Here is a 25,123-nt window from a genome sequence, read left to right as displayed (position 1 = left end):
CTAAACCCATGTGGTCAAGCTGCAGGTCTGAAGAGAGCCCTTGAGTACTGCATGCATGGCTAAGACTGTAAGGCTGAGAAGCCTTTTGGAATTCTGGTCAACATAGCACCTTGGTGAAAGCAGCAAAACATCCAGTACTTTGGCTCTAAAATCCACCTTCTTATCAACAGCTCTCTAGTCACACAAAGGAAGCCAATACACCAGCACCAGCAAGAGAGTCACGTCAAAATGTTTTAGTAAATAAATAGAGAAGTGGACAAATTTGTATATGACTGATGATCCCCTGCCTTTAAAAACGTTAGATACGAACCTGTTAGCTCACTGGAGGTGCTGTGCATTGCCATAAGGACGGACCCTGGTTTAATCAGAGAGTTGGATCATCTACTCCTCAGGCTGGCTGGGACTAGAAATGCTGAGGGGGCAATGTTCCCAGTCTCCAGGGAGAGGGCATCATGGGCATCACTCAAGGATGACACTTAGTGGCCAGATGTAGAGTCCATGAGTACACGGGTTCTGCAAGGGGTCCTAATGCATGGCCCCTTGGCCTTAGGACTGTCATGGGCAATTGCAAATGAAGGTTCATGGATTCCAGCCCTGGCTCCGGCTGAGCTGAAAGCCCAAGAGAGCAGGAGGAAACTTCCGGGACAAAAAAATAAAGCTTAAATTCCTAAAAATGTGCAGATTCAATGGGTAATCTGGGAGCAGTTCTTGGGTGCCAGTGAATCCTCCTAGGCATGTTCATTGCTTTCCATGGATCTATTCATGGGCTGTCCCCAGCTACCTGGAGATTGCCCACAGAGTTCCTAAGAAAGTTGTAGTTTATTTAACTTATTTCACTCAGCAAAAGGAAATTAAGCCATTACTGAAAAGCAAGCCATTTTAAGGACGCAACAAAAAAAACCTGAAGTAGAATAAGTTCAGCTAGTCTAGATGAAAAGCAGGAATTTGTCTATGGTGAGGAAATAAATAGGTGTGGGAATTTGTCTGCAACAAAATAGGCAATAAAGAATTTCGGGAATAACAAAAAAAACAGAACCCGCCCCAACGCTTCCCATTTATTAAAATATGGAGCCCTCCCCCACCCACCTTACTCCACCCTCCAAGCCCCCCAGGACTCACCAAAAATGTCTAGTGATTTAACAAGAGGACTGGAGTGAACCCCTGCTCCCGGGCCAACAGCTGCCATTAGTCAAAATGGTGCTGGCTACCCTTTGCCCCTAAAATGTGACAGGGGCTACCATTACCATTGAGCAGCCCTGTCACAGTGTCTAACTAATGGCAGCTACTGGCTTGGGAGCAGGAGATAGCGCCCGGGCCCCCCTTTTTGGGGAGTCCTGGGGGGGGGGAGGGGTTCGGGAGGGTGGGCTAAGGTGGGCAGGGGGCTCTGCTGGTGGAGGGGGGCTCTATATTTTAATAATTGGGAAAGATTGGGGTGGGTTCTGGTGGGGTGTTTTTTTTTTTTTTTTTAATGAAACCAAAACAAAACCAACAATCCAGGTGTGGATCAAAAATGGCCTACCCCCGAAGCAACAGGCCTGGCGCGCGTAAGGCACTCTACGCGCGTAAATCTTTTAAAATCCGGCCCATATGTTACAAGATAGAGATTCACATATTTTATAAATGCGCCTATATTACATGTGCGGGTTACAAAATACCAGTGTGGATCAGCTTGCAGCCATGTACGTGCATATGCGCCACTGTCAGCATTTGTTTAAAAGTTATCCTCCCTGTGTCCAGATAAAGGCGACCTCTATAGTCATGGATGAAATTATTGGAGCTCAAATTAACCTTCTACATCCTCGTCTGGCATTAGACAGGTTTGGTTATGGGAATTTTCTTCTGGAAACTGCGAGCAGTCGGTGTCTTCTGGCCACTGCAGACCCACAATTCCAAGCACAGACTCACAGCGCTCCTTGGAAAGCTCACACAGGGCCCTTCAAAGAAGAAAAAGGGACAGTGCGGGTTAGGAAACACAGTAATGTTACCCTGGTCGTGAGAAAAAAAACAAAACATTATGGAGGGCAATTTTCAAAAGGCACTTACCCATGTAAATGGCCATTCACCCAGGTGCAAGGGAAGTCTAAAGATTACCCCCCCCTGGGTAAAAGGACACACAGGATTCAACAATGTGCCTACCTGTACCCATGAGAAAAGTAGGCGGGGTCTGAGGCAGGGTTAGGCCATAGCTTTGGCTTTTCAAAACTATGAGGTGGATTTTAACCCCCGGAACATGCCAAAGCCGGGAAACCCGTGCACAAGTCAGGCCAGCGCATGCTGAGAAGACTTGAAAAGCCACCTGGATGCATGTGCATCTGCCTCTACGCGCAGAAATGAAATGTTCCAAAAAAAGGGGAGGCACGTGGGTGTGGTCTGGGCGTGGCACGGGGATTTCTGGATTTCACATCAAAGTCTGTGCATAAATACTTAATGGCACAGGCGCGCACAGGGGACCCTTGGATGACGTGAGAATTATAAAATAAAGATAAATAGGCAGCTCTGCGGGGTTTTAAGGGTCGGGGCTAACAGGGAAGAATGGAAGCTGTTACAGTAGGCGGGTTTGGAAATCCTATTCCTTACCTGGACGAACTGGGAACGAACTGGTAAAATTGGTAAAACGTCAGCTCGCGTGTCTTTCAAAATCCCCCCGCCCCCCCCCCACTTACATGATAGAAGCGGCATTTGCGTGCATAGGTCTGCGTCCACTTCAAATTGTGTGCACATGTGCGTGCAGTCAGGCTATTTTATAATATGCACATATACACGTGCACATTATAAAATGACTGTGTACCTGCGTGCGGGCTGATGAACACTCGCACACGTGCACCTGCACGCCTGCTGAAAGGTTACTATCTGAGTGGGTAATTTTCAAAAGGATTTACACACTTAAAACTGGGCTTTACATATGTAAATGCACTTTCCACATGTAAGTGGACTTCTGAAAATTGCTACAGTACATGCCATTGAATTATCAAGAGGTTTTACGTGCATGAGTGCGTTTTATAAGGTGAATTTTAAAAGCCCGGCGTGTGCATTGATTAAGTCGGGTTCACGCGTGCCAAGCAGATTTTTAAAACTGCTCAAATTCGTGCGTCTCTGCAGCAGTGCGCACATCTCTAAAGTTTGCAAAAGGGGCATGGGCGCGGTCTGGGTGGAGCAAAGGTGTTTCGGGGTGTTAACCAGGATGTGCATGTAAATATTCACATGCCCGGCATGCCAAGGTTTCCTGCCACGTAACTTTACTTCTGCTATTGATGACGTGTTAGTTAAAAAAAAAAAAAAGGATCAAGCCATTTCTGAGGGACTTAAAGGGTCTGGGGTAACAGGGGGGAGTGTAGGCCATCAAACCGGGGGGAGTTGGGGAACCTATCTGCTAACTGGGTGAACTGATGGACGAACTGGTAAACTGGGAATGGCGTGGGCCCTCGCCCCTTTTAAAATCCCCCAATTAACACAGTGGAAGCGGAATTTGCGAGCACATGCTCGTGCCCACTGAAAAATTTGGCACACTTGTGCACATGAACAAACTATTTTAGAACATGCGCAAGTCTGTTATAAACTGGACACGGCCTTGGGCGTGGGCTGACGTATGCGCGGAAATCCGCTCCCGCGTGCCAGTTTGAAAGTTACGATCCTTGCGCATTTTTGATCATTGCTACAATAGTATGTTGCATTTACATGCTTAACTCCTTTGAAAATTACCTCCTCTGTGTGTTATTTTTCAGGAACAGAGTATTCACAAGTAAAGCAGATAAAAACCTTTTTCACCCCTCGGCAAATTTCAAAGAGAAAGGGCTTGTGGGGAATCTTTGTATCAATCCACATTGTTTCAAAATTGCCCCTTCCTGGCAGCAATCCCATCTATGAGATGCATGAAAAAAATAAAAAAAAGAGGCTGATCCCTTTCTCTTTATAAATAACCATGAAACACTGTGGAATTACCAAGGGCCTTCAGCATCTCTTGCCTTTAGAAACTTCTACTTTTAAACAGAGGATATCGGCTTTCATTTTTTTAAAAAAAGCTAAACAAAACCTCACAGAAATGTATGCAAAATGAAAAGTGAACTGAAATATCTAAATAACAAGGAATGAATGACTAGACAGGGACTATTCGATAATGATGTATTATGAATCTAGAAAACATGATATAAAAGTCTGTAGGCAAACAACGAGACTTTAAAATGACCTCAAAGTGATAACTACAAAAATGAAAATGTTCAATGAAAGTGGAAGGAAGGAATAGATTTTTTTTTTAGCTGGCATGCCTCATGCATATTTTGAGATTGAAAGGAGGGGAATACTGAGTGTTTAATACTGCTTAGTGGTCAGACTGCCCTCATGTTTATCTCTATGCGGGACGGTTAAATCGTAGCATTGGTGAAAGGGGCTCCAAGTAAACATGCAAACAAGCTATGTGAATTCTTTTTCCTCGCTCTTTTCCATTCTCTAACATGCTTTAATTTGCAATACTTTAGCAATACAAATTAATTAAAGGAAAAGTGAAAAATGTCTTCAGTCCAGAAAGACCAACTAAAATTGCTGATTATTTTTACCTTTTAGATAAAATGTTTTATGATGCTAATAAATCCAATTTACAGCAGGCAGTTACATTCTATAAAAGTTTAGGGCTGGAATCTGAAAGTGAACATGGCACTTAGGCTGGAAAAGTTTATCACCACTGCATTAGCGGAATTTAATGTAATCCACAGGAGAAAAGGACAGGCCAAGTGCATCAATGTGTTTGTGCTGTTCAGTCTAATTAAGGAACTAAAAAATGAAATTTCAGACCTATTAGTAAAAATTTGTAACTTATCATTAAAATCATCCATTGTACCTGAAGACTGGAGGATAGCAAATGTAACCCCAATATTTAAAAAGGGCTCCAGGGGCGATCCGGGAAACTACAGACCGGTTAGCCTGACTTCAGTGCCAGGAAAAATAGTGGAAAGTGTTATAAACATCAAAATCACAGAACATATAGAAAGACATGGTTTAATGGAACAAAGTCAGCATGGCTTTACCCAGGGCAAGTCTTGCCTCACAAATCTGCTTCACTTTTTTGAAGGAGTTAATAAACATGTGGATAAAGGTGAACCGGTAGATATAGTATACTTGGATTTTCAGAAGGCGTTTGACAAAGTTCCTCATGAGAGGCTTCTAGGAAAAGTAAAAAGTCATGGGATAGGTGGCGATGTCCTTTCGTGGATTGCAAACTGGCTAAAAGACAGGAAACAGAGAGTAGGATTAAATGGGCAATTTTCTCAGTGGAAGGGAGTGGACAGTGGAGTACCTCAGGGTTCTGTGTTGGGACCCTTACTGTTCAATATATTTATAAATGATCTGGAAAGAAATACGACGAGTGAGATAATCAAATTTGCAGATGACACAAAATTGTGCAGAGTAGTTAAATCACAAGCAGATTGTGATAAATTGCAGGAAGACCTTGTGAGACTGGAAAATTGGGCATCCAAATGGCAGATGAAATTTAATGTGGATAAGTGCAAGGTGATGCATATAGGGAAAAATAACCCATGCTATAATTACACGATGTTGGGTTCCATATTAGGTGCTACAACCCAAGAAAGAGATCTAGGTGTCATAGTGGATAACACATTGAAATCGTCGGTTCAGTGTGCTGCGGCAGTCAAAAAAGCAAACAGAATGTTGGGAATTATTAGAAAAGGAATGATGAATAAAACGGAAAATGTCATAATGCCTCTGTATCACTCCATGGTGAGACCGCACCTTGAATACTGTGTACAATTCTGGTCGCCGCATCTCAAAAAAGATATAATTGCGATGGAGAAGGTACAGAGAAGGGCTACCAAAATGATAAGGGGAATGGAACAACTCCCCTATGAGGAAAGACTAAAGAGGTTAGGACTTTTCAGCTTGGAGAAGAGACGACTGAGGGGGGATATGATAGAGGTGTTTAAAATCATGAGAGGTCTAGAACGGGTAGATGTGAATCGGTTATTTACTCTTTCGGATAGTAGAAGGACTAGGGGACACTCCATGAAGTTAGCATGGGGCACATTTAAAACTAATCGGAGAAAGTTCTTTTTTACTCAACGCACAATTAAACTCTGGAATTTGTTGCCAGAGAATGTGGTTCGTGCAGTTAGTATAGCTGTGTTTAAAAAAGGATTGGATAAGTTCTTGGAGGAGAAGTCCATTACCTGCTATTAAGTTCACTTAGAGAATAGCCACTGCCATTAGCAATGGTTACATGGAATAGACTTAGTTTTTGGGTACTTGCCAGGTTCTTATGGCCTGGATTGGCCACTGTTGGAAACAGGATGCTGGGCTTGATGGACCCTTGGTCTGACCCAGTATGGCATTTTCTTATGTTCTTATGTTCTTATCATTCAACCACGGGCATGCTTTTTGGTTTGAAAAGTGGAAGCATGCAGGCTCTTTTAAGAAAATGTTTCAAGCTTGCAATGTTCTGTAGAAAATTACTGAAGCTACTGGGCCAGATTTCAAGAGATTTTGAACATCAAATAGAAAATGTGGGGGATCTGAGTATGAGAGCAGTCTGAACCTATGGTTCTTCTGGTTTTCAGGATAAAACAATATGCAAATTAACCTGTTCTTGATCAAATATAGGCCAACTGTGATTATACTGAAATCTAAACCCGGCTGAAGGTCAGGAGGACCCGTGTGTAGAACCACTGAAGTAGAGAGAACAGTCTCAACTGTGTATCAAATTATCCATACTGATCTGCTAGACTGAAGTCCTTTCGGACCCACGTCAGGAGGTCTACATCCAGCAGATAAGAAAACAGTTATCTCAGGTGGCCTGAAGAGAGAGAATTTTTAGCCCAGGGTCACACAGAAAAACAATGGATTTTGTCCAGGTTCCACATAGCATCACAAAGAAGATGGGTGCCCAGTGGTAACCAGGAAAAATACAAACTATTTAAACTATTCTAGGGTTAAAGAAAAATAATGAAAGGGGGACTGACTATCTTCCTGAAGTTTAAGCCACACAGCAGTGGTCCCTCAAAGAATTGGGTTGCAGTGTGCAAAACTCTTTGGTAACATTATGACGTGAGCACTACTTTCTTTGATGCATTTATATGCTCACAAGCAACCCAATACTTAGAGCAGGGGTAGCCAACTCCAGTCCTTGAGAGCCACAAACAAGTCAGGGTTTCAGGATATCCACAATAAATATGCATGAGAGAGATTTGCAAACAATGGAGGCAGAGCATGCAAATCTATCTCATACATATTCATTGTGGATATCCTGAAAATTCGCCCTGTTTGTGGCTCTCGGAGACCAGAGTTGGTGACCCCTACCTTAGAGAGAACACGGCTAAGTCCATCTCTTCAAATAATCATCTAAATTAAAAGTTACAATAAATTATGTGCATGAAAAAATATTTTCTGCGAGAATATTCAACACTGCTTTCTATCTGCAAGTGAAATTAATAAAGAACATACTTTACTTAAAATAAAATGAAGATGAGATGACCATAATGCTGTAAAAGCCACTGATAAGTACCATCATTTTCACAGCAATAATTAAATTACACATGAACTGGACCTTTGAAATACAGGCAAACCCTCACCAAATACAGAATAGAAAGACCAGAATGTATAAATAGAAATGTGCCAACAAAAACTTAACTGGAAACCACAAGCCTGATAGTATTAAGCAGTGCAACAATGGAAAATCAGAAACCTCATTCCTCACAAAACATCAAGCAATAAAATCAAGAGATATAAAACATCATTCATAATATTAAAACCATGCTAACAAAAAGAATATACAAATCAAAACAGCTGATGAACATTCAATAATTTTAAAAACTTGCATAAATTTGTTCTAATATTTCTCAAACACCAATAAAATATTTCAAAAATAACAACAAATAATTAAAACTAAATAGGATTTTAAAAAATCTCCTGCTCCCCATTTCCTGGGATCTTTGGATTTCCAGTCACCCTGTAATTGTCGTGGTCTGGAGAAGGCGGAGCCGCATAAATTTTATCTTCTCTCTCTCACACACGTTCTCCAACACATTCATTCGCTCACACACTCCCTCTCTCATATATAAGCCCATGCTCTCACATGCACTCCCTCTCCCTCACACACACATTCTGGCGGATTTTAAAAGCACTATGTGCGCCAAAGCTGGGAGATACGCGCGCGACTCGGCCCAGTGCACACCACATGGATTTTAAAAACCACATGAGTACGTGCATATCTCCTGGTACGTGCACAAATCAAAAAGTACAAAAAAGGGGTCCAGCATGGGTGGGATCTAGGCAGGGCATGGGCGGCCCGAGTCTGTAACATGAAGTCTGTGCGCAAGTTTTACAAGCACAAGCATGCACCATGGTCCCCCTACCGTGTAACTTTACTTCTGCTATGGACAGCGTAAAACAAAAACCAAGCTCGTCAGTGAGGTTTTAAGGGTTGGGACTAATAGGGTAAAAGGGAGGCAAGTTAGCGAGGGCATTTAGGAAGTCCTCTCCTTTATTGGGGTGAACGGGAATGAAACGGGGAAACAGGTAACTGCGTCGGCGGGCATATCTATTAAAATCCTCCCCATTTACGCAATCGAGGCGGCATTTGCACGCATCAGTATAAAGTCATGTGCATGTGTACGTGCATATAGCAGATTTTATAACAGGCACACATATGCGTGTGTATGTTATAAAATCGCCGAATCCATGTGGAGCGAGCCGACAAACGCACACGGGTCTTAAAATTCACCTCATTATGTATGTGTGTGTGCGTGCCTGTGAGAGCCTATATGTGACACATAGGCTCTCACAGGCATGCACACACACACATACACACACACACACACATATGCACACAGGCTCTGAGTCATACACTTACATACACATGCACACAGGCTCTCTCTCTCTTACACACACACACTCTTCTCTTCAAGCCATTGTGGGATGTGCACAAATGAGGCCCCTCCGGCTCTTCTCTTTGGGCTGTAGTGAGATGAGCTCTACCACGGCCCTGCTAGCTTCCTTGTGCTGAATGAAAATAGTTGTGTGCACCAATAGGAAAAGTTGTGCTCAAGCATGCATACAGAAGCCTAAGTTTAGCCAGTGAATAAAGAGGACACCACTTTATTAATTTGCATGCTATTTGGGCCCAGGCCACATCTCACCAAGACTGGGCAGGTCTACTGCAAGATCTGCATTGTATATTTCAAAATCATATTGTCCGAAAACTATGAGTTCTCATCAGCAGTGGAATGCTTTAGTAATATGTGGTAGTAAACATGATTGAGGCTGAAAATTTATCTCATCATCTGATTAGCTTAAAATGATATTTTGAAACTGTAAGCCCTCTTTACCTTAACTTAATTAAATCCACTACCTTAACCTAGGGAAATGATAAGATCCTGCCCATCTCTACTGGCAGGCTATAAGTGTTTCAGTATAGTAGGGGTTGTACTAAGATTCCAGAAATTTCTAGAGATTTCTTTTCCTGGAGGGCTGAGAGAATCAACAGGTTTAAGGATGCCTGAGGAATTAGGAAGATGTTCAGAGAGCCTGAACCCTCATCACCCTATCATTTCAGCAGGACCTACAAATGGGACTTATAAGTGACAGGTATCTAAGCTTTGGCATATCTCATGTGCCAGCATATATGCCTTTATGGAAAAAGGGAAGCAGCTCTTAGAGTTTTGGCATGGTGGCCACATAAGAACAAACTTAGGAATCTATCCACGTAGGCTAGATACGATGGAGTCTTTTTCTGCGTTAAACAAAAGGATTTCTTCTGTAGCCCTGAAGGTTCAATTTAGAGCTTTCCCTTACAGGCCAGCACCTTAATTCCAGGAGCTGGGAGAGAAAGGGGTTTCTATTCAGTAAGAACAGAAAAGGGACTATACACAAACTGCTTTTTCTTTCTGTTGTAAACACTTGCAACTATTCTACCTTAACAATATATGGGAATGTCAGCCTAGTGTATGGGATGGCTTTCTCCAGCAACTCCATATTCCCTGTCATTGAGGGTCCATTTCAATATCTACAAGATCCAATAAATAGGACTCATGCCCCCTCTACTTTCTAGGACCAGGTCAGGACAATTCCCAAATGTCAGTCACAATGGCAGTTTCTAGAAAATGAAAATCGTAGGGTCCATTTTCAGCTACTGGCTAGCTTGCAAAGTTAAGAGCGAAAGCTCTGTCGCTGGACAATTGAAAATTTTTTCAAAATTGTAATATTGTTTTTCTAATGTTTCTAATTGAAATAAATACCTACACTGTCCAGCGACAGAGCTTTCGCTCTTGATTGTTGTTTGATTAATAACAGTTCGCTGTTTTGGTGTATTGTTGGATATTCATTAGCTTGCAAAGTTAGCCAGATAAATGTATTCAGATAACTTTGTTGGGAAATTCAGTGGTACAGTTGCACCACTGAATATTTGACTATCTCAAAGAAAGCTGGAAAGCTTTATCTGGATAATTCTAAGACTACTATGTGATGGGACCAAAGTTTGCCAGATAACTTAACTCTGCCCAAAAACACCCCCAAATGCCCCTACATTATCAGCTAAATATTCAGGAGGAATAGCCTAGTGGTTAGAGCAGTGGACTATGACCCAGAAGACCAGGGTTCAAGTCCCACTGTTGCTTGTTGTGACCTTGGGCAAGTCGCTTTACCCTCCATTGCCTCAGGAACAAAAACTTAGATTGTAAGCCCTCTGGGGATAGAGAAATACCAACAGTACCTGAATGTAAACCAGTGTGATATCTCAACTGAGATTGAATGTTGGTATAATAATAAATAAAATATTAGCATTTAGCCAGTTAACACACAAGTTCTGTGTTTTGTTGTAACTAAACAGTGAGTTCAGAACATAAAATGTATAGGAGCTATTATTCCATGCAAGATCACTTAAGGACAGATTTAATAAGAAGACACAGTACCTGCAGGGTGGGATACGCCGAGTTGTTTGAGGATCACACTTTGGTACCAAAATGGTGCAAGCAAAAAACATAAGGTACTTGTAACAGTTAGTCTGAACCAGCGCTGGAAAAAGGGAGGATTCCCAGCTGATGGAGGATTCTTTCTGTGTCCTGTGGCCCAGATAGTTCGGAAAACGTGTGTAGTTATATGGCAAGTTCATGCACAGTTCCAGAGAAATTGGTTCACACTGGTCTAACAGGGAGAAAAAAACAAATGAAATTAAAAAAAAAAGTGTTAGACATTCATAATATAGAAAAATAGAACATGCTGGCAGATAAAGACCATATGGCCCATCCAGTCTGCCAAACTGTTCAGCTTTATAGTCCCTTCCTATCCCTCAGGGATTCTCTGTCCTTGCCTCATGTTTTCTTAAATTCTGAAACAGTCCTCATCTCCTCCTCTTTCACAGAAAGGTTTTCCATGCATCTACTACTTTTTCTGTAAAGAAATATTTTATTAGATTATTCTGGAGTCTACCCCCTTTCACCCTCATCCCATGACCTGTCTTCCAGAGCCTTCTTTCCATTGAAAGATGCTCACCTCCCATACATTTATTCCTTTGATGTATTTAAATGTCTCTACCATATCTCCTCTTTCCTTCCTTTTTTCTAGTGCACACGTAGTTAGATCTTTAAGTCTCTCCACATATGCATTATGATGAAGAGCACTGACCATTTTAGTAGCTGCCCTATGGACCAATTCTAATTGGTTTCTATTCCTTTGAAGGTGCGATCTCCAGAAATCTACATATTAGTACTCCAAATGAGGTCTCACCGGGAATTTTCAAGAAGCAATTACCTTCTCCTTTTTCCTGCTGGCTATTCCTCTCCCTGTGCACAGTGGGGTAGATTTTACACTTTGCGCGCGTGCTTCCCGGCGCGCACACATGGATGCGCTGATTTTCTACCATATGCGTGCCGGTGCGCACATGGTGGAAAATCCGTGGGCCACGCACCGGATTTTATAATCCATATGCGTATGTGCAGGCAGCATGCACAAAGGGGGGTGGAATTTTTCCAATTTCCGTGCGGTGATGCATTCCCTCCCAGCCTGCTCCTTAATTGGAGCGAACTGGAAGGGAACTCCCTATCCCCCTACCTAACCTCCCTTTCCCTTACCCTCTCCTCCCCACCCCCTAAACCCTACCTTTATCTTTTTTTCTTTCTTTGTTGCACAACTTACTTCAGCTCCCCAGCTGAAGTAAGTTGCGCGCGCCGGCAGCCGGGTCTTCGGGACAGCGAACAACGGCGCTGACCCGGCCCGCGCCCCCCACCCCGCCCAGAACATGCCCCTGGCATGCCCCTTCAAAGAGGCCCGGCACTTATTCACATACCGGCGTTTACTCGCGTGGCTGGGCCTCTTCGAAAATTTGCCCAGTAATTTATGCTCACGTGCGGTTGAAAATCTACCCAAATTATTTTTTCCTGTTTGCTGGTCTGTTTGCTTCTTTCTCCATGTGTGCTGGTGGACCCTCATGCATTCCTTCTGTTCATCAGAATACTTGTCCAAGTATAGAGATGGAGATCAACTCTGGCCATTCACTTTTGTATTTGAGCACTTTTGGGGTATTTGGGTCTGTTGATGCTATTAAGCACATCTGAAGGACTATTGTAATCCCGATTCAGGCTGTTGACTGAACTTTGCAGGGGCCACACTCAGTCCTGGGGCTAAGTCACAATTGTACAGTCTCTGGTACTTTTGTCCCAGGGCATAAAGAGGGGAAGGCTGTTCTTCAATGAAAAAGAAGTGTAGGGGGAATCCTTTCCCTGGGTATTACTGATGAATCTCAAGTGTAAGAGCACTGAATGGAATAAGCAGAGCACTCTGGTTGGGAATTCCAAATTAAAATGTGTCTGGGGTGGTAGCTCTGCCCTGTGTGGACAGAGCTACCCCATGCAGCTGCACCAGGCCTGCCCAGCAATGCCCCCATCCCTGAGCAGACTCCAGAAGACCAGGGAAAAAGTGCTCCTAGTAGCCGGTTTGGAGTTATGGAATACAATACCATGCTCACTGTACTATGAGAAGCACTACTTGGATTTCCACAAGCAGCTTAAAGCAGGATTTTTTAACTTAGCTTTGGGTAATATTTGTGTTTTATTATGTTTTTTTTTGTTTATATTGATGTGTTTGAAAAAGTTTTAAATGTTTGCGTGTTTTATATATTAAGAGGTCAATTTTAAGATCTGTGCACGGGCGCACATGTGCGCGTGTTTTCCAGCTCACACACATGGAGACGGCAATTTTAAACCATACGCGCCTACATGTGCGTTTATGTGAGCATTTTAAAATCGGCTATTCGCCGAAAGTTAGCTGGATAAAGTTATCTGGCTCACTCTAAGATAGCCTGTGATATTCAGCAGCATGCCCGTGCCTCTTAAAATCCCTGCAGAGATAGCCAGAAAAGTTTAACTAACTTTGCTAGCTGGATAGTAGCTGAAAATAGACCCCCATATGTCTCTAATCTCTTTTTTATACATTTGAGATGTCTGCATGTTTCTGTTATATTCTCCCCTATCCTCTCTCTTCTAGGATATAGATATTAATGTCCCTGTACTTAAGTTACCTTTATATGGATTCTGGTTCAGTTTATGTACTATTTTGGCAGCTCTGTTTTAGATTACCTGTATTTACCCTATTGTATAGGGAAAATGAGCAGACTAGATAAGCCAGGTGGTTATCTGTCATCATATTTTATGTTTCGATGTCATGGTGTTTTATCATTGTTATACTGTCATTTTAAACGGTAAGAGAATAATATTCAGATGAGCCCAAACTCATCTGAAGCACAGCTGAGCTGACCGGAGGACTTACTCTTCTCTCCTACTGGCTCAGCGTACTTGGTTGCTCTGACAACTCTTTAAATATGTACCTCCTGAAGTCTTGTCTTCCAAAGTCAATTCTGCATACTGATTTTTGTAGCATTTTATGTTTCTTTTAACAAATTCTGCTTGAAAGAAGTTAATTGACTCCAAGTTGTATTTCAATTTCATATTTTCTTTAGAACACCTGGGTGAGTTTTATCTGATCCTGGTAAATTGCTACTGTATGATTAAGTTTATCAATATGTTCTAAAACATTCTGTAACGTTACCTACATTTTAGTCAGTTTTTTCAGATTTAAGCCATGAAGAGAATGGCTCTGGTTTAGGCCTCCCTGCTCCTCCTGTTGGGGCTGACTGGGTCTGGGCATGCGTTTGTCCTGGACATGCCACTTTAGGTCCAGAGAGGAAAGCAAAGCAGCAGCCACTTCACCGGTGGCATCTGCTGCCTAAAGAGTTAGGCTGAGTGTGTCCTTTAAAGGAGGCTCCTCCCCAACCTGAAGACTGCTGTACATCTCTGTGCCACGTGGAGTAGGAAACAGAGAGTGGATCGTGAGAAAAAGGCCAGAGATGTCGAGAAAAAACAGGTACATACGTTTTGGGTGAATGGATAGGTGTAAGAAGAATTGTGAGTGGAGTACAGCCCACATAATATGCAATAAAAGTACACCAGTTTTCAAAGTGGGCTAAATCCACTTGGAAAATTTGCCATCAAATTTACCCAGACACAATTGCACCTCCCTCCTGGATGGGACGAATAAAACGTGAGAGCGTCTAGCACTGGAGTGAGCTGAGTGCCAGTCTCTCGGAAGGGCTCAAAAGGAGTTTGGGTCAAGCAGATAGTGTAGTGGACCTGACCCCAGGGATACAGAGGGTGTAGGAATGCCCTGAGTTGGATAGGGATCTCAAATTTAGCAGAATCCCCTCTATGACACCCTCTGACAGTACTCGCCTCATTGTCCAAACCTCAGCATACCTTCTACAGGAAATGAACTGTACCTGACAGCTTCTGCTATCCTACAGTATATCCATTCTGTCCATTCACTCCACATCTACAGGTCTATCAAAGCTGCCAAAGTACAGATTAGGTAGTCTCTTCAACCAAAATCATATCCAAGGGTTTCTTACTCATGATAAAAGGGCTCTTCCCTGGAAAACCCCTCACTCATCTGCTGTTAAGTAAGGGGAAAATGTGCATGCATACTTTTGAAAATACAAAACTATGCGCATAAGTCCCAACCGCTCCTCAGCTCTGCCCCCAGCAACCCCTATATTCAGTCCAGGTAAACTTACGTACATACTGGACATACTTACTTAAGGCTAACCACATACTGGGTGGGCAATTTACCCACAGAAATGGCTTTTAAAATTTCCCTTCACATGTTTATTGTGGATCTTCCTCCTGCAAACTCAAAGTAGTTTTTTTGAAGCTAGAATATCTCTTTTCTTGCTGAATATGTCTTGAATAGCTGCTTGTATGTGAGTTCCTATGAAAGTTTTACGCTTTATTCACTTTCAAGAGGCCATAGAGAATTTGTCTAAATCCAGCATGTTGCGAAATACAAACTGACCTTGCACTAAAACTGCCTCAGCTGCTTGTTTGATTGAAATTGTAATGTCACAAAAAAAATCATTTTTAAAACTGTAATAATTAGAAAGGGTGGTTTTTATAGAGGACTGGGGAAGAAGTTAAGAAGAAGATTAAATAAATAAAATGTTGTGGATGATAGAAATAACATCATTGAACACATTTTTACCTATGTTGAAGATCTCATATTTTACATCATTTATGACTGAAATCTCTAGGTAATGCAAATTATACAAAGGCATAATTGCTTTTCTTTTATAATTGCTCTTGACTGAAAAAAATAAAATGGCTTGAATTATCCTAATACCTAAAACAAACTGATAACCAAAAGTACAAAGGCACAAGTCTATGACTTAAGTAGAAATAATAATAAAGGTAGTCGGCCCCTTACCCCCAACCCCACATCCCGCACCACGCCTAGGATTTTCTCACACCTTCTAAAACACAGACGTTATAGAATAGGAACATAAGTCAGAAAACATGCAAAAAACATATCCCAAATTATTTGTATATATTAATTCACTGTAATGCACTTTACTGATTTCTTGAATCATAAGACCGTCCTCTTACCTACCAGGTATGCAGGGGACATTCAGTCAAATTACAATGAGGTAGGTATTGAAAGATGTATAGCTAAGTACCCCCTGGATTCATCATTCTGCTATAAATATAGGGGAATGATGAGCCACGGCCAGGAAAGGGGCGGGGTGGCGATAGTGTATCACAGTGGTGGGTTTTCACTCGCCGTGGTTGCAGCCACGCTTTACACTATCTCCCCCGTAGCGCCAATGAAATAGCTGTAGCTATTTCCAGTGCTACTGCGAGTAAAAATGTGATTACATTATCGCCCCCAGCGCTACAGCCCCTACTTTGCCTAAACCCTGCCCAAACTCCTCCTCTTTCCCTAATTTGAATTTTGAAATTGCGATGCGATAGTTATTGAATGCATTAGGGCGTTATCGTGTGCGTTAACGCCCTAACGCATGCGATAACGGCCCATCGTGATTTGCTGAATGACCCTATAAGTTATCAGGATAAGACTTGTCTTGCTAACTTACAAGCTGAATATCCCAAATAAGTCACTAGTTAGCAGGAGGTCTAACTTATCTGGTTAACATATCCAGATAAGTTTAAATATCGCTATTTATTCAGCAATGTTAACTGGATAAGTAGCTCCTCTCTAGAATATCTATTTCCCACCCACCACTTAGCTAGATAAGTACTTATCTGGATAAGTGGTAGCCACTTAAAGGCCAGATATTTAGCTGCGAGCACTGAGCCAGCTAAGTGGTGCTGAATATCAATCTCAATAAGATGGATTCTGTTTTTTAGAACTATGCATGGTACCAGATTAATTTACTGTGGATAATAGTGCAAGAGAATTCTACTAAAAATACCTGGTCTAGCACTCGAGATATTACTTACCACAGTTTGTCTGGTTTTGATGAGTTTCACAGGCAAGACTATTGCCACAGGAGTTTGAACAAGAAGGGGAAATGCATTTTTGATCTCCTTCCTCACATGGCAGCGAATCTTCATGAAAAGAAAAGAAACAAGGCATTTTCTTGTTGCTATTATAGGGCAGAGTGATTCCAGAATAACCAATAGGATCTTATTAAAAATAGTGAACAAAAGGTTACTTAAGTTACTGCCAATTTACCCATCATTCATGCAGGATGCCAAAAACACTGCAAATAAAATTCTTTAGAAAAATGCACGAGAAAATACAGAATGCTGGGACAGTTTACATTAACAAGTCGATTTTAAAAGGCCCACACTTGCAAATGCTGGGGGTTATGCGCATGGCCAGGCCCTGCGCACACCGAATGCATTTTAGAAATGCCTGAAGAAAGGGGCGGGACAGGACAGTGCCATTAGACGGCCAGCCGGCGCGCGGAGTTTACTTCTGCTCCAGAGGAGCAGTAAGTATAAAAACAAAAAAATTGGGGATAGCTAGGGTAGGTTTAGGGATTGGGGAGGAAGGACAGGGTTAGGGTTAGGGAAATTCCCTCTCAGTCTGCTCCTTTATGGATTTTATTTTAACTCTTGATACAGAAAATGTTTCCATGTATAATGAATGATTTATGCACATAAAAAAATGTGTTCTGTATGTAATTGGGAGCAGAGAGTTAGGAGTATGTCTTTTGTGCTCCAAACCTGAGTTAGGAACATATCTTTTGTTGTGCACATAACTTTTATGCTCTTACTTGAGTGTTGGGACTTGTACTCGGGATTTGTATACAAAAAATATGCTTTGTATACACAAATACTGTTTTCAGTGCAGAAAGCTTTTTTTGTGCGCATAAAATCCTGACTATAGGTCCTGGCACTGAAATTCAGCTTCCGCTCATAGATTAAGTTAGCCCTGGAAACTTTACTCCTCCTCAGGCTAGGAGTTAATAACAAATGTCTTTCTTGCAGAGCTTTCTGGTTGGCACCAGTGCAGTGCATGTAAAAATAATATACGGTACATGTTGCTGTGGTATTTTTACCTTGGAAGACTATGAATATCTTTTATCATGTACAATCTCTTATTATAAATGCATAGTTTTTAATTGTGTATGGTGAGGGCTAGTGTGTAAAGTTCACCTAGTGCATCTGATATCCTTGCACTGACCTGGAGAGAGTGTGCCACACACCGACCACCCACTATTCACCCATTTCCCACTTCTCCAGGGGGCAAATGCAGCGGAAATGTGGGAGGCAGGTTGTAGGGTTACTGGGAGTGTAGCAGGATTGCCAGCTTCCAAGAAATATCATCAGTGATACACTGTCTGCTACTTCTTTGGGAATTCTGACACTTGCTTTCCCCCTTCTGTAGCATTTCAAATCACCGGAAGGGCCAGACTCCAAGCGAACTCTCTTCCCCCCATGATCCTCTCCATGATTTGACCTGTGCTTTGCCTTTGGGTTGGGGGGGGGGGGGGAGTGCGCTATCTCATCCCTTGCCTCAAACAGCAGAATGCCTTGAGCCACTCCTGCACAGATGCATACAGTAGTAGATTTGTTAAAAAAATAAGGACCACAAGTCAGTCAAATCCATTGCTTTGCCTAATGATTTATTCTATCTGGTAATGCAGAGGAAGGTGAATAAACATTGTGCATATGGAGAAATTTATACTTATCTGAGAGAGATTACAATAAATGCTAAAGTAACCCAGTGGACTTTAAGTAAAGAGCAGACAGGACAAAATGATCCCAAATTAGCCATGTCAACTGATAAGCAGATTGTTGATATAAACAAAAACATACTTTGAAACGTCTGTATGTAAAATGCTGGAAATAAGAAAAATAAAAAGGAAGAATTAGAATATATAGCACTGAATGAGGAGTTCGATATAATTGGCATCTTGGAGATTTTGTAAAAGGTGGATTACCAATAGGACACTTTGATACCAGGATACAAATTTTATCACAAGGATAGGATGGTTCACATTGGGTGAGGTGTGATGCTATATATGAAAGAGGGCTTAAAGTTAAACAGGATAAAAGTTCTGCAAGAACCAAAATATAGTGTGGAACCTTTATGGATTGAAATTCCATATGGAAATAAAATAGCAGTGGGAGTATACTACATTCACCTGAGCAGAATGAACAGACAGACGATGAAATGCTAACAGAAAATAGGGAAGCTAACAAAATTAGAAGCATATTAACAATAGGTGATTTCAATTACCCTGGTATTGACTAGGTAAATGTCACATCAGGACATGCCAAGGAAACAAAATTTCTAGATGAAATAAATGAATAAATGAATAAATGACTGCTTTATGGAGCAGATAGCATAAAAACTGACAAAGGGGAAGGGGGTTGTTTTTAGTTTTAATCCTTAGTGGAACACATAATTTGGTGCGATATGTAACAATGTTAGAGCCACTTAGCAATAGTGGTCATAACATGATGACATTTGAATTGATAACTAGAGGGAAGACATTAAGGAAATCTACTATGATAGCATTTAATTTTCAAAAGGGAAATTATGAGAAAATGAGAAAAATAGTCAGGAAAAAACTGAAAGGAGCAACCGCAAAGGTTAAGACTTTATATCAGGTATGAATGCTGTTCATCAAGAATATCATCTAGGAAGCCCAGAAAAATGTATTCCATACATTAAAAAAAGGTGGAAGAAGGCCTAACGACTGCTAGCATGGTTTAATGGTGAGGTGAAAGAGGCTATTATAGCAAAAAGAACATCTTTAAAAAAATGGAAAAGGGATCCAGATGAAGAAAACAGGAAACAACATAAGCACTGGCAAGTTAGATGCAAAGCATTGATAAGGCTAGCTAAGACCGAATTTGAAAAGAAGCTTGATGAAGAAGCAAAAATTCATAATAAAACCTTTTTCAGGTACATTCGAAGCAACAAGCCTGCGAGGAAGTCAGTTGGACCATTAGATGATCAAGGGGTAAAAGGTGTACTAACAGGACAAGGCCATAGCAGAGACATTAAATGATTTCTTTGCTTCAGTTTTTACAGAGGAGGATGAATGGCAGATACCAATGCCAGAAGTGATATTTAAAGGTGATTATTCAGAGGAAATGGAACAAATTTCAGCGAACCTGGAAGATGTAATAGAGCAAATTGACAAACTAAAGAGTAGCAAATACCTGGACTGGATGATATACACCCCAGACTATAGAAAGAACTGAAACATGAAATTGCAGACCTATTATTATTAATCTGTAATTTATCATTAAAATCAGCTATGGTACCTGAATATGGGAGGGTGGCCAGAGCAATGACAGTTTTTAAAAAGGGTTCCAAAGCTGATCCAGAAAACTACAGACCGGTGAGCCTGACATCAGTACGGGAAAAATGATCAAACCTATTGTAAAGGACAAAATTCCTGAACATGTAGATGGGTTTAGCCAAGGGAAATTCTTGCCTCACTAATCTGCCTCACTTTTTTGAAGGTGTGAATAAACATGTGAATAAAGGTGAGCCAGCTTATACAATGTATCTGGAATTTCAGAAAGCATTTGATAAAGTCCCTCACGAGAGACTCTTGAGGAAATTAAAAAATCATGGGATAGGAGGAAATGTTCATTTAAGATTGAGAGCTGGTTAAAATGTAGAAAACAGAGAGCAGGGCTAAATATTCAATTTTCTCATTGGAGAAAGCTGATTAGTGGAGTGCCCCAGGGATCTGTGCTGGGACTGCTGCTATTTAACATATTTATAAATAACCTAAAAATGGGAATAATGAGTCAAATGGTCAAATTTGCTGAAGATACATAATTATTCAAAGTTATTAAATCACAAGAGGAATGCAAGAAATTATAAGACAACACTGAGACTGGGAGACTGGGTATCCAAATGGCAGATGGCATTTAAAGTGGACAAGTGCAAACTGATGCACACAGGGAAGAAGAACCCAAGTTATATCCACATAATGCAAGTTGGCAGTCACCACTCAGGAAAAAGATCTAGGCGTCATTGTGGACAATATGTTGAAATCCTCTGCCCAGTGTGCAGCAATGGTCAAGAAAGAAAATAGAATGCTAGGAATGGAAAGGAATGGAAAATAAAACAATCATAATGCCTTTATATTGCTCCATGGTACAACCGTACCTCGATTACTGTGTGCAGTTCTGGTCACCGATTTTCAAAAAAGATTTAGCAGAATTAGAAAAGGTACAGAGAAGGACAACCAAAATGATATAGGGGATGTAACGATTCCCCTCTAAGAAAAGGCTAAAGAGGTTAAGGCTCTTCAGCTTGGAGAAGAGACAATTAAGGGGAGATATGATAGAGGTCTCTAAAATAATGAGTGGATTGGAATGAGTAACCATGAATCAGTTGCTTACACTTTCAAAAAGTACAAAGACTAGGGGACATTCCATGAATTTTCTAAGTGATATATTTAAGACAAATAGGAGACAATACTTTTTTATTCTATGCAAAATTTGTTATCAGAGGATGTGGTAAAATTTGTTAGATTAACTGGTTTGGAAAAGGTTTGGACAAGTTCCTGGTAGAAAAGTCTCAGGACCATTAAATGTGGATCTGGGGAAAATCCACTGCTTATTCCTGGGATAAGCAGCATGGAATCTACTGAACTGAGAAATTCTGCCAGGTACTTATGACCTGGGCTGGCCACTATTGGAAACAGGGTGCTGGGCTTGATGGACTTTTGGTCTGACCCAGCATGGTAAAACTTATGTTCATATGTTAATCTCAGCCCTGTCAGTATCATCTGCTTCTTCTTCCTCCTCACTGGAGGTTAAGATGCTATTGACTAGAGGCCCCAAATTCTCTGCAGCCTCTAGCTGTTCAATATCCAGTGATTCAGGAAATCCAAGACATGATTCTTCTTCTGAAACAGTTTTTGAAAATACTGCCTCCATTAACTGAGAAGCAGTAATCATAAAAGAACATGGTCCAGATTGTGGGTGCTGTACTTCTGCTGCCCCTGCCTTTTGTTGTGGTATAATCCATTGAAAGTTACATAGTGGATGAGACCAATAGTCAGTAAGAATTGTAAGATAAAGGAGTTTGAATAAAACTTCTAAAAGGGCATAAAACCACTAATGGTACCAGGGTAAGATCTATATAAAGTATCAAATTGCCACGACCAAGATTTAGCAAGGACTGTATAAAGCATCAGATTGGCAAGACCAAGAGTTGGCAAGTACTATATGGAATGGAATTTGGAAAGAAACTCAAAGACAACTGGAGGAGAGGAGGAAGCAATAAAGGTATCAAGAATGGGTTGGAGCAGCAGCAATGTTGGCATTAAAAATCACAAATGATGCAGCAAGAAGAGTGGTATTAAGACTCCAAGATATACAGTGAGGGCTGTGGCATGAAGAAGAATGACTTCAAAACCCTAAGGCACCATGAGTGGCAAAGCAGTATCAGGTCAAATCAGCCCAAGGATAAATAAGTGGTACAGCAAGTATACAAAGCATTGTATTATCCAACCAAGAGTTGGCAAGTACCATAAGGAAAGAGAATTTGGAAAGAACAAATGGTAGGTACAGAGCAATACAACAAGAAAAGTTGCACTGATTATCAAGCAGAATTAGAATGCTTGGCAATGTCACTCACTGCCTATTGGCTGCAATCCTATGTAGTGTACAGTACAATACTACACCTAGTAACTAACAGTGTGTGCAAAAATGTATCACATAAACTGTGAAACATAGAAGAAACAGACAAGGCTCAAACTGGTGTTCACTGCATTCTGTTTATGACGCTAATAATAGCTGCATATTAGAAGATAAGACCGCAGTGTAGACAGTGAGGCAGAAAGACAGAGTAGAAGCAAAACACCCAAAGTATAGAGTGTAGGGGTAACACAAACATCATGGAGCCATCAAAATCATCAAATCATAGAGTATGAGGTATTGCAAAATGCACATGGGCATAAAACCCCCCAAGGTGTAGAGTACAGGATACCACAAACAGAGACATCATAATCCACAAGCCATCATGAGAGAGGCAAAGGGAATCAACAATAATTTTATGAATAGCCCAGGTTACCAAAAATGTAGCAAAGGCAGCACCAATAATGGCATGAATACTCCAATGCACTGCAAAGTGGCAAAACAGTACCCATAGTAGCAGATGTTCTCCAAAGCTCCATGAAAGAGCCAAGAGCATGACGGGCAGTAACAGTAGCAGACTTAGGGGTTCATTTACTAGGGTGCAATAAGGGTATAATGTGCAGGAAACAGCATTTATTGCACAATATCCCCATATCACAATGATATTGCATGATATTTGCTCTGGTCCTGCTATTTAGAGGGCCATCAGTGGTCCAAAAGGCACCTTCTCACTGTGAGAAATCCTCCCCATGGGTCTGGATAGACTCCCGGCCACCCCCTCACCACCTCTAAAGATGGTCCAGCAGAGACAAAAGTCCATAAAAAGATTTAAAAGTGGAATGGTACTGCCTGCTCCCTTCCCAAACCCTTCCCCTTTCCAAAAACCCTTCCTGGTTTAACCCCCCCCCCCCAACCACCCCTTTCCTTAGAAGAAATACCTGCTGTCTAGAGAGACTCAGAGTGCCCCCTAGGCTCTGGGCCAGTTGCCGCCATCTTGAAAAATGGCACCAACTGGCCTTTGCCCCATCAAAGGATAGTTTAACAAACTTATTTGAAAGTCCCTTTCCCTCATCTGAACTGAGCGGTCTCACGGTGTCTGTACAAGATAAAGATCTGACTGGTCCAGAGAAGAGCACTGACTTTTCAGATAAGTTATTTGCTAAATTATCCCCCTGAAATAGTGAACAGCGAGGTGTCAGCTGATATCAGGGCTTTGCACGGATGTAACATTTTGTTTGCAAGGATTTTAATGAATTGAAAAGATGAAAAAAGCATTCGCCCAAGATTATTTTCAGCGTTTCCTGAAGTGACACTCTGTGACTGATTTAAGGTGAATGATAGATAAGACCAGGTGTTGGATATATGTACCAACACTGACCTACTTGCTGACATCTTCTTCATATCAATATTTTGAGTTTCATGAATGCCTTTGCTTTAAAGCTTATTGGTCTCCTGTCTCTTTGTTTTATGATTGGCTATTTTGTGTGAGACAGTGTATTATGCTTCGCTTTTAAGATAGGACAGCTTTTCAGGATGCATGAAGCCATCTGATCAGCCTAAGTGCACAGCTCTACACATTATCGCTATTTTCATTTGATATACTTTCATTACACAAGAAAACATTCTTGGCATTTCAAAGTGAGTTCTCTTGCCTAATAGTGGAGATCCCTTCCCTAGTAATCATTTTCCTTCTAATTATAACACAGTACAAATACATTGTAGAGCAGACTATATCAATTTTCCGTCAATACACTCTCTACCCTCTTTCCCTCATAGAACTGGCAACTCCAGCTTTCCAGGTCTTGGAACTGAATTACTATTTTTACATAAGGAAAGATAGCCGCCGAGCTTAAACACATGATCTAATGACTTTTCCTCATTGCACTTTAGGAAGGAAGTTGCGCCTCCTTTTATCAGTCAGATGGGCTCATAGCTATTTGCAGATTATGTTGCTATAGCAGCAGCTTTCTTTTTCAGTGCCCTCCTTTTTCTGTCCTGCTGATGTCAGATGCATAAACTGTCACAGGTGCAATGATGAAAACCTCTTTCCTCCAACCTGTATTCCTGACTGAAGGAAACGTCTTCAGGGAAGGATACCCCATGCCTGGCATGCCAATGCCTATCTGAAAATAGCAGCAGCCAACCATGCCACTATATCTTTCCTGTCATCATCGCTCTGACTTACAGACGATCAGGGTTTTATGGTTTAACATTTTATGCCAGCACAGGGGATTTATGCTTCATGATTACATGGGGATTTGTTAGAAATTATTGCATATTCTCATTTTATTGGAGATTGCAATCTTAGGGGTAGATTTTAAAAAATTACGCGCTTGCGTCCATGTGCGTGCACTACCCACCGCGCGCACATGGACGTGCGATTTTATAACATGCAAGCGCCGGCGTGCGCATGTTATAAAATCGGGGGTAGCGCACACAAGGGGGGGTTGAAAATTGCAATTTACGTATGGCGACAAGATTGGGCCTCCCCCAGTTCCCTTTCAGTCTGCTCCAATTAAGGAGCAGACTGGGAGGGAACTGGGGGAGGCCCCACAGCAGCAAATGGACGCTGTACCGGCCGCCACCAGCTCCGCCCCGCAGACCTCCCCTTTTCTTCGGCCTAGCTCTTGTGCGTGTAACAAGGGTTAAGCACGGCCGGGCCCCTTTGAAAATGTGTGCGGTGTGCGCAAGGCCCAGCCGCGCGCATTATCCCTGTT

The 25,123-nt window shown here is 41.6% G+C and overlaps 1 protein-coding gene across 1 annotated transcript in view; it reads right to left on the bottom strand.

The window, feature by feature from the left end:
* The window catches only part of LOC115082055 (atrial natriuretic peptide-converting enzyme-like), a gene marked incomplete at its 5' end in the record, with an annotated part of 217,134 nt that overhangs the window by 82,532 nt on the left and 109,479 nt on the right, over positions 1-25,123 (bottom strand). The window contains 3 exons of the mRNA XM_029586317.1: positions 1,789-1,934; positions 10,911-11,142; positions 16,782-16,889. Coding sequence (XP_029442177.1) covers positions 1,789-1,934; positions 10,911-11,142; positions 16,782-16,889 — 486 coding nt within the window. The remainder of the gene's footprint in view (positions 1-1,788; positions 1,935-10,910; positions 11,143-16,781; positions 16,890-25,123) is intronic.

This window comes from Rhinatrema bivittatum, unplaced genomic scaffold, assembly GCF_901001135.1.
Source record: "Rhinatrema bivittatum unplaced genomic scaffold, aRhiBiv1.1, whole genome shotgun sequence".
NCBI classification, from domain to species: Eukaryota; Metazoa; Chordata; class Amphibia; order Gymnophiona; family Rhinatrematidae; genus Rhinatrema; species Rhinatrema bivittatum.
The sequence above is the reverse complement of the archived record's forward strand: the minus strand, read 5'-3'. Positions and strand labels throughout refer to the sequence as shown.